The sequence below is a fragment of the Bubalus kerabau genome, chromosome 15 (assembly GCF_029407905.1).
Source record: "Bubalus kerabau isolate K-KA32 ecotype Philippines breed swamp buffalo chromosome 15, PCC_UOA_SB_1v2, whole genome shotgun sequence".
Classification (NCBI taxonomy): Eukaryota; Metazoa; Chordata; class Mammalia; order Artiodactyla; family Bovidae; genus Bubalus; species Bubalus kerabau.
Window position 1 is genome coordinate 48147378 of NC_073638.1, and position 12238 is coordinate 48159615.

Here is a 12238-nt window from a genome sequence, read left to right on the forward strand (position 1 = left end):
ATTTTTTCTACTGTTTTTTAAATTAAATCTGATAGAAAGCCAACTTTAGACAGGTGGTAGAGACTACCGCCCTTCCCCCATTCAGGTCTACTTCTCAACTGTGACCTCATCACTGACATCATCTCCCCTGAGGCTGGCTCGGGAGAGGGCAGCTGCTACCCCATGGGAGCCGGGTGGCTCCGGGACTACACTTGGAGGTGGTGTCCACAGGACTTGGGTGAGAGGGCATCACGAGACACCTACTGGTCCCTGTGCTCAGGTGTGCTCAGTGCTACATCTAGATTTCTTAAGGTCCTTGGGGGGCCTTGAATTCTGCTCTCGAGGAAATATGTCACGGGCTAGGGAAGAGGCAGGGGACAGTCAGCTGGTGTCTGGTCGGGAGCCACCATCACGCATCATCAGAGTGACTGTCAAGACCCCACAAGACAGCCAGGAATTTATGCTGGCAGAAAATAGCAGCATCCGCCACTTTAAGAAGCAGATCTCCAAACGCTTTCACTGTGATACTGACAGACTGGTGCTCATCTTCACTGGAAAGATCCTCCGGGATCAAGACATACTGAGCCAGCGAGGCATCCTTGATGGCACTACGGTCCATCTGGTGGTGAGGAGCCGTGGGAAAGGCATTCTGCCCGGTCCCAGCACTCTGCCCAGCCCTGCTAGCCATTGCACCCATCGTCCAGATCCATCCACCTCAGAAAGTGCTAGGATGCTAGCCAGGCTGGGCCAGCTGGCCCGGACCTCTCCTGAATTAGCTGACTTCTTTGGCCAGCTGGCTCAACTCCTCATGGTTGTGCCTGAGCCCATGGGGCCATCACTGGAAGACCCTGTGGTTCAAGGTCTGGCGAGTGAGAAACCAGCCAATGCCAGCTATGTTCCTGAATCCTCAAGGCCAGTACCGAAACCTGAGCCAGCTCTCAAGGGTCTGGAAAACTTGCAGAACCCGGCCCGGCAACAGGAACTCCTGCAGGTGGACAAGCGGGGGTTGGAAGCCTTGAAGGCAGTGCCAGGTGGGGACAATGCTATGCGTCCGGTCTGCTCTGATATCCAGCATCTCATGCTGTCCACTCTGGCCCCTCTGGTTGCCTCCAAAGGCCACAACCCAGATTCAGAGCCTTGCAGAAGGGGCATCGATCCTCACAGTTGTCCTAACGTCACCACCACGGCACCCACGGTCTCCACACCTGCCAGGCCACTGGCACAGGAAGTCAGTGCAGGAGTAGCTGCTCAAGCGAGGGCTGTAATTTCAAACCAGGCCAATGCAGTTTGTAGGACTGAACTATCAGACGTATACTCAGGCCAGGATCTTCCCTCCCAGGAGAGCCAGCAGCCCATCGGGAAAGCCACTCCAGCGAGTCAGCTGAGACCATCACCCTCTGTCTTGCGCAGAGCCTTACATGTCCTGCAGCAGAATCCAGCTCTGCTACACCAGCTGGCAACAGGCAGCCCTCTGCGACATCATATGCCACTCCTTCCCATACTCACCAACCCACGGGCACTGCAGGCGTTGATCCAGATAGAAAAGGGCCTGCAGATATTGTCCAGGGAGGTACCTGGGTTGGGACCATGTTTATGGTGTCCAGGTAGACCACATGGGGCCAGAGGAGTTTCTGAAACTAGGGGCGGAGGACAGGGTCACAGAGCAGACCCTGTTCAGCCCACCTTGGCTGTTCTTCAGCTCCTCCATGCTCTGGCCAATGCCTGCCCTCAGTCTACCCAGTCCTCATCGTCCTCATGTCCCCTCGCTGAAGACCACTACCAGCAAGAACTGGAGCATCTGAAGGCCATGGGCTTTGCTAATCGTGATGCCAATCTTCAGGCCCTCATGGCCACAGGAGGAGACATTCATGCTGCCATTGAGAGGCTTCTGGGAATACCGGAGGCCTAGGTGCCTCCAGCTGATGCGCCAATGCACCATCCCATGGAGAGGAGGGGGGAAAGGAAAGGGAAAGAGAGGGAGGGGGAATAGCTTATTTTGGGAATTTCTCCTGCTCAGATCACGTGCACACTTACACAGCCTCCGCTCACCTCCCAAGCCTATTCTACATTAAAAAGGATTGCATGGATCTTGTGTCTTGTGTCAATTTCGGAGCAGATGGGCAAAGAGAATGTTGTTTGGGGGAGGGATGGATCATGTTACATGGCCTTGGGTCTGGGCTTCACCTATTCTCATAACCGACTCCTCAGAGTAGGGGGAAACCCTGAGTTCTTTTTAGTATCTACTCCTGTCCAATGGGCAATGCAGTTTTCCACCAACATTACCATCATCACCACAATTCCAGTTCCACGGTGATTCTGAAGGAATCCTGACATTTGCTCTCCCGGGAAGCCATGGGTTTCTTCACAGACTCTGAAAGCCACCTATTGTTTAACTTGCCTTTCAGTTAGGGCTTCTCCTTTGCTATCCACCTCAATGGAATAACAGACCTTAATAATAATGTTGGCGGTTCTCCTGGGAGCTGGACCTTGCTACCTCCCGGCTGGTAGCAGCTACTGGTTTCTATAAATTAATTTCTCCTTCTAGGAACTATTGCATTCTATCCTTAGAATACTATTAGAACAACAGATACCGCCCCCCCCCCCCCAAATTCCTAGAAGAACTTCAAGGAGTAGAGTTTGCAGCCAGGGCTGCAGAATCCTCCATCTGTTACTTATTGTATGTGAAAGCTGAACGTTGGTCAGAGATAGGAATCTGCCGGGGTCCAGCCCCAGCTGATCCAGGGTATTCGAAGGAGAGACGGCATAGGCGAGGGTCAGGAAACAACTGCTTAATTAAACGTTAATTAAGGATATAAAGAGTAATAGAATAAGGATAGCTCAGTAGGAAAATTCAGTGGAGAAAAGAGGCTGAGTAGCTTGGTTTATGCGGGGGACCAATAAAACTTCAAGACAAGAAGCTTGCACCACTTACGTAGGCCGCAGGCGTCCTTCCGTTCTCCCGAAGGAGAGGAGACACTGAGGCCTCCCCGGTTGGATCTTAGAAGCCCAGGCATAATTAGTAAGCATGGTGGGTTCCGCGCTCCAGATGGAGACTCAACCAGAGTGAGAGAGAGAGACATGGGGAGACCAGTCTTTCGAGGAACTGATCCCAATTCTTTATTTTCCATGGTCTACTTTTATACACTGAGATGTTATGCAAAAGTCACGTGGGGTCAGCAGTCCTGACTTTTATCAAAGTCAGGTGCTTCATACAAATGTATACAGAGGTCTTAGGGGTGTTACATCATCTTCTGGCCAGGGGGCCTGCTGACAATTTACGACCCTCTCCTTGTGACAGCGGTCAGTCAACCAGGACACTTATTTCTCCAGGGGTGATTATTCTTAAAACAGACGCCACCCAAATAAAGTTACATTCCTATAGGGTGAGGGTGTAGTGGGTTTTAGTTAAGGAAAGAATTTACTTAGCCTAAGGTCTAACGTGATTTATATCAAAGGTTAATACTTATTTCTTTTATATATTCATTAATGTGTGTAAGGGCAGGGGATATGGAGACTTAGCAACAAACATTGGCTCAACAAATGAAAAAACCCTTCACCAATACAATTTCTAATCAAACCATTATACTTATACTAATGGTTTTCTAACTTCTCTAAGGAACCTGTTTTTAGAAGGTTTAAAGCATCTCGTGCCTCTCACGGTTGGGAGGCTGTGAGCAATCACATGTGGCCAGACAAGCCTGTCAGGCAGGCTAGAGAACCTTCAGAGGAGTTTGTAAGTTGAAACATCCCTATCACACCCAGGAATTATTATTAACTGGAGCTCTAGGTTAACTCCTTCTCCGAAAGAGGTGGTGGGGGACAGCCCCACGTAAAGCCAGAGGTGTAGGTAAGAGCACAAAGTAGTAAAGTAGGCAGGCTCTGGTTATGGGGGTAGATGCTTGAGGATTTCCAGGGGGACTCCTGAGGCTCGATCCCGCCTTTGCGTATGTCAAGCCTCCTTCCTCATGACCTTTGCCATGGGCGGAGTGCCTCACGCCGGCCCCCAACAGGAATCTATGGAGAACAGTCCTGTGCTACATCCACAAGTCATCAGCCCAGAGTAAAGGCCATAGCTAGATCCCTGTACCCGGCTATTAACAAGTGCATGGTCCTTGCATCTCGTATTATTTCTGTAGACAAAACACGGGGAGGTGAAAAGCTGCTGAAAAAGCCACAATTGGAGAAGAGGGTTGGATGGAGGGTCTTTGCTGAAACAATTCCTCCTTTCTGTAATATCAGTGTTGGAGTGAGATTAAAGGTTTAGGGAAAAAGGAAGGGTGCTGGGCAGAATGGGTGGATCAATTCCCACAGTGTTCACATGAGCATATATCAATCCCCAGAATAACACAAGGAATATATAGTTCATGAAATGTATAGTTGAATCCTAAAGTCAGACTAGAACACATGGAGGATATCACACAGTCCTATCATCATAATACTGTAGAAAATAAGCTTGATAGCCCTATGCATAAATTTTCAGTCAGACACGAGAATTAGAGGCACAAAGATACATGATCTGTACTCAGTACCAGCTATTGATTGGATGTCTACCAGTTGTAGATGTGTATCACAAAATCATACACAATTTCAATCAGACACACAGCCAACACACAGACCTCTATTCACACACAGAAATGTAAAGAGAATTGAAAACCACAAATTAAGATAAACTGGCTTTTCAGTTTTTATAGGAAATGAAACTAAAATTATTGACTGTATTGCTTAATATAATACAGTTAAGGACTTAAATGTCAGTGTTAGTTTTCACTGGGAGTAAAATATTGAGAATTTCAGAAGTTACTCCTTGGATTTCTTTCAATGTAGAGTACTTGAGGGAGTACTCAAAAACCCAGGGAGCTGGGGGATAAAAATAAAACTAGCAATCACTCTGTCAGAATGAGAAGCCATTCACTTTTGAGAGAGTATAGCTATTCCTTTGAAATTCCTGAAAGATATGAAAGTTATTTTCATTTTAAAGCTATAGAAACAGACTCCAAGGGGTTAAGTGACTTCCCACTCACCTGTGGTTGAAATTCTAAGCTGATTTTCCTGGTTCCAGCATCCTTATTCTGTGCACAGGATAGTCAGATGATAAGAGTGTGGGATTCAGGGTGACCATTAAGGGAAAAAAGATCTGGTCAGATTGGAAAGGCTTGAATTTATTTTATTATTTTTAAATTAATATTAATTTAATTTTTATTTGATATTGGAGTATAGTTGATTTGCAATGTTATGTTAGTTTCAGGTGCACAGCAAGTGATTCAGTTATACATATACATATATCCATTACTTTCAGATTCTTTTCCCAAATAGGTTATTACAGAGTATTGAGTAGAGTTCCCTGTGCTGTATAGGAGATCCTTGTTGATTATCTATTTATATATATAGTAGAGTATATATATCAGTCCTAAACTACTGTATCCCTCCTTGCCACATTTCTCCTTTAGTAGCCATAAGTTTGTCTTCAAAGTCTGTGAGTCTATTTTTATTTTGTAAATAATTTCACTTGTATCACTTTAATTAGGGCGATGGAAAGACTTAAGGTTCTGCCCAGAGTGTGGAATCTTATGGCTGCTAAAATCAGTGGATCAGAGTTGTGGCCTGTGGGGCAACTTCTTCAGAAGGATCACTAGAAACAAGACCAAGGGTTGAGCAAAGAAGGACAGGTATATCAAAGGAATGATGCAGAAGGCTGGAGTGGGTCAGCTACATAAGGGAGCTGAGGAAAAAGTAAGAGATATATGTTGAACTTATTTAAAAGTATGTAGATATAGAAGTGAGAGAATATAATCCAAGAATAAAAGTGTAGTGATTAAAGAATTAAGATGTGTGTATCTCCCTGCTGTGCACTTCTATCTGCTCTATGTGGAGAATAATATCTAGGCAGATATCTTCCAACTTGACTGTTTATATTTTTCAAAAAACATCTATAGGGGCTATACAACATTGGATAAGAGAAGTAGACAGGGATGAATATCCAGATCACTGCCACTGGAGTGGATATACCTTATACAATTCACTCAATTTCTTGGATTCCACTAAAGTCAAAAGCATCCAGTTTCCATTTTACCGAGCTGCTGATTTTACAGAACATACAGTTTAATGATCACTATTCATATCTCAAGCACTAAGCATTTTAATATAATTATATAGTGTAATTATCACAATAAGCCTGAGAAGTAATATAAAAAAGTCCTAAATATGTTTCAATGTAGCTAGCAATATTAGAGAGATTGCATAGCTTTCTCATATTTATTTAGTGAGCGTTTTACATGTCAGACACTGTCTTAACTTTTCGACATTCATTGATTTCTCTATTCCTCACTGCAACATTGAAGAGAAGTGAAGTGCAAGTCACTCAGTCGTGTCCGACTCTTTGTGATCCCATGGACTATACAGTCCGTGGCATTCTCCAAGCCAGAATACTGGAGTGGGTAGTCTTTCCCTTCTCCAGAGGATCTTCCCAACCCAGGCATTGAACCTAGGTCTCCCACATTTCAGGTGGATTCTTTACCAGCTGAGCCTCAAGGGAAGCCCAAGAACACTGAAGTGGATAGCCTATTCCTTCTCCAGCAGATCTTCCTGACCCAGGAATCAAACTGGGGTCTCCTGCTTTGCAGGTGTATTCTTTTCCAACTGAGCTATCAGTTAGATATTAACATTATTCTCTATTTAATCGTTGCCCAAACTGAGGCACAGAGATTTAGCAGCATGCTCAAAGGTCACAAAACTAGTAAGTGGAGAAGGAAGATGAAAACCTAGGTATTCTAATGTAATTTATTTATTTTTGTGTGTGTGTATGCACACACATTTTTTTTTTAGTCAAAGTACAGTTGATTTACAATATTTCAGGTATGTGGCAAATTGATTGGCACATGCATTATTTTTCATGTTCAAAGAATTTAATTTTTATTCTTTCCATTCTTTTTCAAATTCTTTTCCCATTTAGGTTACTACAGAATATTGAGCAGAGTTCCCTGTGTTGTACAGTAGGTCCCTGTTGATTATCTATTTAAATAGAGCAGTGTATATATGTAAATCCCAAACTCCTGTCTATTGCCACCTCCAACCTGTCCCCTCTGGTAGCCATAAATTTATTCTCTAAGTCTGTGAGTCTATTTCTCTTTGTAGATAAGTTCATTTGTATAATTTTTTAAGATTCTGAATACAAGTGATATTATATAATATCTGTCTTTCTCTGTGTGACTTACTTCACTTAATACGATAATCTCCAAATCCATCCATGTTGCTGCAAATGGCATTATTTCACACTTAAAAAAATTTTTTTTTCTTTTGAAGTTCTTTTATTTTATTTTTTTATTTTTTAACTTTACATATTGTATTGGTTTATTTCACACTTTTTTATGGCTGAGTATTATTCCATTGTATATAAGTCAGATACTCTGACTTTAGACCATGTGTTTTTAATCACTGCCCAAATTTCTTGGATTTGGATTAGATATACTTTAAATGTTCTTGTCCTTTTCTACTTGGACTCACAGAAGATAGTCCCACCATGGCACCTAGACACTTTTTAAGAACAGGAACTGCTTTGCTTTCTAGTAAATCACAGATGCATTTAAGGCAAAGGTAAAAATATTAGGAGTTTTGTGCAGTAGCAGTATCATAGCTAATGAGGTTTATGCAACACATGATTTTTGCTATTTAAAAACTTCTTCTAAAAGTAAACATATTATTACCTTTCTGGGTTATTCATAATTGCTCAAGGAGCCTCAGAAGTAAGGTATTTTCAATGTGACTATCGACAATTTCAGTTCATTCCACCTTTCTTTAGCCTTCCAGGGCTTCCTCCCATGGAAACACATTCCACTTATATCAGAGGTCTCCATCCAGGAAAATGCATTCAGATAGCCATCATACATACTTTTTCCCCCCTCATTTCTGATCTCTGCTCAGAATTCATATTGAAATTTTCCCCAAGTGAGGCAGTCTTGGAAGTCGACTCCGAATCTCCTTGGTCCTAGCCCCATAGATGATTGGGTTGAGCACAGGAGGCACCAGCACATAGAGATTAGCCAGAAAGATGTGCACGTGCCTGGGGACTCGGTGTTGGCCAAAACGGTGGGTGAGGAAGGAGAAGAAAGCGGGGATGTAGAAGACCAGGATGACCCCAAGGTGGGAACTACAGGTACTCAAAGCCTTGTACTGGGCATCACGGGATGGAAGGTGAAAAACAGCATGGAGGATGAAGCCATAGGAGACAGAAATGAGAATAGAATCCAGACCCATGGCCAGAAGGGCCACGGTTAACCCATAGACTATATTGACAGTGATGTTGGCACAGGCCAGTCGAGCAATGCCCATGTGCTCACAGTATGTGTGTGCCATGACATGGTGCTGACAGTAGGGCAGTCGTCTCAACAGGAAGATGAAGGGGGAGACAATGGCCACACTACGAAGTATCCCAACAAGGCCGATTCTGCCTATGACAGCATGGTTGAGGATGGTTGTGTATCTCAGTGGGTTGCAGATTGCCACATATCGATCAAAGGCCATGGCAAGAAGAACCGAGGACTCTAGAGCATAAATAGAATGGACACAAAACATCTGGGCCAGGCACCCATCAAAGGAAATCTCACCTGCTTGGAACCACAAAATAGCCAACGTTTTGGGCACAGTGGTGGAGCTGAGAGCCAGGTCAGTGAGTGAGAGGAGGCAAAGGAAGAGGTACATAGGCGCATGAAGGGCACTGTCCGTCATTATGACCAGGATGAGGGTGGCATTCCCAGCCAGTGCTACCATATACATGGCACAAAAGGGGATGGCAATCCAGACGTGAGCCCACTCCAGCCCTGGGATGCCCGTCAGGAAAAGAGTGGCTGGGAGACGGTCATCACTGATGTTGGAAGCTGGCATTCTGCTTGGCAAATAAAAGGGGTGATGGTACACCTGTCCTGTAGCATGAGAGATTTCGTTCCTTCACATAAAATGATGACCTTTCTGTGAAGTAGTCTTTCTTAGGCTGAGAAAAATATTTGTTATTAACTTGCTTATGAATCTTAAAATACTCATCCACATATTTTCTGCTTTCCCTTCTGCTGATTTCTATACTCATCAATCATATTTTGAATTCTATATCCCAAGCAGCAATCTTTTCAACCTTGCATCTGTTCAACCTGATGCATCAGGGGTCATCTCCTACACGTTCTTTTCCCATGCCTACAGAGACTTCTTTATTTTCCTTTTTTCTATGTTTTTTTATTTTTTTTTAAATAATGAAGTTTATTATTAATTTTTTTTATCATAAAAGTATGATAACACATTTGCAGGAGACTTGGAAAATACAGAACAAAGTTACTTAGAGTTCCACTATAGATTACAATTATTTTTTAAGTAGATAAATTAAGATTTTTCAGTTCAGTTCAGTTCAGTCACTCAGTCATGTCCAACTCTTTGCAGACCCATGAACCGCAGCATGCCAGGCCTCCCTGTCCATTAACAACTCCCGTCTAGTCAAGGCTATTGTTTTTCCAGTGGTCATGTATGGATGTGAGAGTTGGACTATAAAGAAAGCTGAGTGCAGAAAAATTGATGCTTTTGAACTGTGGTGTTGGAGAAGACTCTTGAGAGTCCCTTGGACTGCAAGGAGATCCAACCAGTCCATCCCAAAGGAGATCAGTCCTGGGTGTTCATTGGAAGGACTGATGTTAAAGTTAAAACTCCAATACTTTGTCCACTTGCTGCGAAGAGCTGACTCATATGAAAACACCCTGATGCTGGGAAAGATTGAGGGCAAGAGGAGAAGGGGACAACAGAGGATGAGATTGTTGGATGGCATCACCAACTTTTCTATGTTTTTTAAATTTCAGTAAAAGTTTCCCCGTCTTCCTGACACCCTTTTATTTTTTATGTCCATACTTGTCTCATTCTTTTTTCCATTCTTCTGCTTACAAAATTCCATTGAGTGAGAGTATGTCTTCACAATGGTATCTTCCACACTGACTGTAATAGTATATCTAGTCATTTTGGTCACTGTTCATTAAGCCTCAATTTTGACAACTTAATAACATTGCATTGCTTTTTAAATTTAATGATATAATAATGTGTTCAGTTTTTGTGTGTGTGTGCTTGTAACGCACCTTCCCAGATATATACCCAAAGAATCTCTTTGTATATCTCACTTGAAATGCCCAGAAAAAATATAGGAAATTATGAATATGCTTATATATCTCATGATTGAATATGTACAGCAAGTTGAATATTCAAGAAGCATAATAGAAGAAAGCAAAATATACATCAACATGCTAGTTGGTGAAACAGCCCTCCCTACTATGGCAAAGCCAGCCAAAGTCCAGCATGCCCACCAGTGTAATGTCTGGATATCCTAGCTAGATCAGAATACCAAGTACTCACAGAGGCTAAGGGATAAAATCTGTGGACCCAAGGTTGCTAACAGTGAAGATATCCTGAAAGAGAATCTGTTTCTGGCTGTTGAAGGCTAGCGAGCATTTACAGACACTCTTTCTTGATAGCATACTGTTGACCCTTGAACAATGAGGGTGTTATGGATGCCAATCATCTGGGCAGCTGAAGATTCTTATATAATTTATTACCTGCCCTCCATATAAGAGGTTTCTCATAAAGTGGCTCATCATATCTACTATTTAGCATTCACGAATTCAACCAACCACTGATCAGTAAGTAGTACTGCAGTATTTATTATTGAACAATCCACTCATAAGTGAATCTGCACAGTTCAAACCCTGTTATTTGTATTGTGTCCTTAAATCTGTGTAGACTATGGAAAAGCTTGAATTTTAACCCTGCTTCTGTAACAAAGTTGATATGTGAGTGGAAACAAATCTCTCTCTTTCCTAGCCAATCTTCATTTGGAAAGAGCAATGACTCTCTCTTTTCTATCTGCTCATGTTGCTGCATTGGAACAATTGCTGCAACACTTTTTGCCTTCAGTTTTTTGTCTCTAAATTGGAAATGGCATCACTTGATCTACCAACTTCACAAGATTTTGTGGTAGAGCTTAAAATAGTATTTATGTGATTACAAATTTGGACATCCCAAATAATCTTCTCTTCCTTCCTTTCTTTGTTTCTTTAATAAACACTTTCAGTATACTACAAAGATAATAGACTATACTTATCATTTGAACCCCTAATCACTGGGAAGACCAAGTCCAGAGAGGTGAATATATGTAGTCCAGATTACAAAGCATGTTAATTGCAAAACTAAAATTAGATTTTATGTGTTCTGATTCAGAGTTGCAAGCTTTTACTTCACCCAAATGTCCATTAATATGAGCAATATCTGAATTCCTATGTCTTTTGATCAAGGCATTATGTCAATAATTCAAAACGCTGCAATCACTTTATTACTTATCTGAATTCCAAAGTGGTAAAGAGAATTAGGAAGCCTACCCTATTTGTGCAGAGGCTTCCACCGAAGACACCCGCTGCTCTTGGGTTCCGTACACAGGACTGAGACACCAGGGGAGAGAAGCTTGGATGGTAGAGGGCAGAGGGCTGGAATCACTACCGCTTTCCTGCCTCCTTTCTTCCCAGCTTTTTCATGGCCCCCTAAGGAAGATATCAAGTGGTTACAGTAAGACAGCCATTGCTCTGTGTCCATCTGTGGGTCTGAGGATGAAAAAGATTGAGATAAGAATTCAGCTGGATTTTTCCTCCTTGGGAAACAATGGGATAAGGATATTGGACTGGAGCTTCACTCTAGCCCATAGTGCGAGCATCCTTCCCAGATTGTCCCAGGATCTGGTTCTTTGAGGTTCCTTTCTCTCATAAGACCTCAATAATGATACTCTGTGTCTTTCCACTGAACACAGACATCGGGCAATCTGATTTCAAGAACTGTGTGGTAGGTGTGCATTTGCAGGTAGACCACACTGAGTTTGAATCCTATGAGCGTGTGTACTGTGTGAGTGTGAGGCTGTATGGATAGAACGCCAGGTTGTGCAGGAGGTGTGTATGTGAATACAAAATGTTACTTAAGGGTGTAAAAGCTGTTTCTGTGCAGGTGCAAGTGGGAGCAGTAAGGAAGCAAAGGGCTCTGAATGTGCAATCTGAGCTGAGATGTGTGATCTTTTATCTGATGCCAAATGTCTGGGCTCAGTATATGTCCTCAGCTCATCTCTGTGTTCCCAACTCCTCTGGTCCAGGGATTTGTAAGTAAGGTTATTTATTGATTCTCCCCGTGATGCTCAGGTGTGAAATCAAAGAGGACTCCTCTAGGGATTTGGTGTACCTTTTGAGAGACAGAAAGAAAAGGA

The 12238-nt window shown here is 42.9% G+C and overlaps 2 protein-coding genes across 2 annotated transcripts; one reads left to right on the forward strand and one right to left on the reverse strand.

The window, feature by feature from the left end:
* The first annotated feature begins 328 nt into the window (after positions 1-328).
* LOC129627773 (ubiquilin-3-like) lies at positions 329-1888 on the forward strand. Its single transcript, XM_055547294.1, has one exon. The coding sequence runs from the start codon at positions 329-331 to the stop codon at positions 1886-1888; it is 1560 nt and encodes a 519-aa protein (XP_055403269.1).
* Positions 1889-7899: 6011 nt separating this feature from the next.
* On the reverse strand, positions 7900-8856 carry LOC129628213 (olfactory receptor 52D1). The gene has a single exon (XM_055547639.1). It carries the CDS (start codon positions 8854-8856, stop codon positions 7900-7902), a length of 957 nt encoding a protein of 318 aa, XP_055403614.1.
* Positions 8857-12238: the final 3382 nt, after the last annotated feature.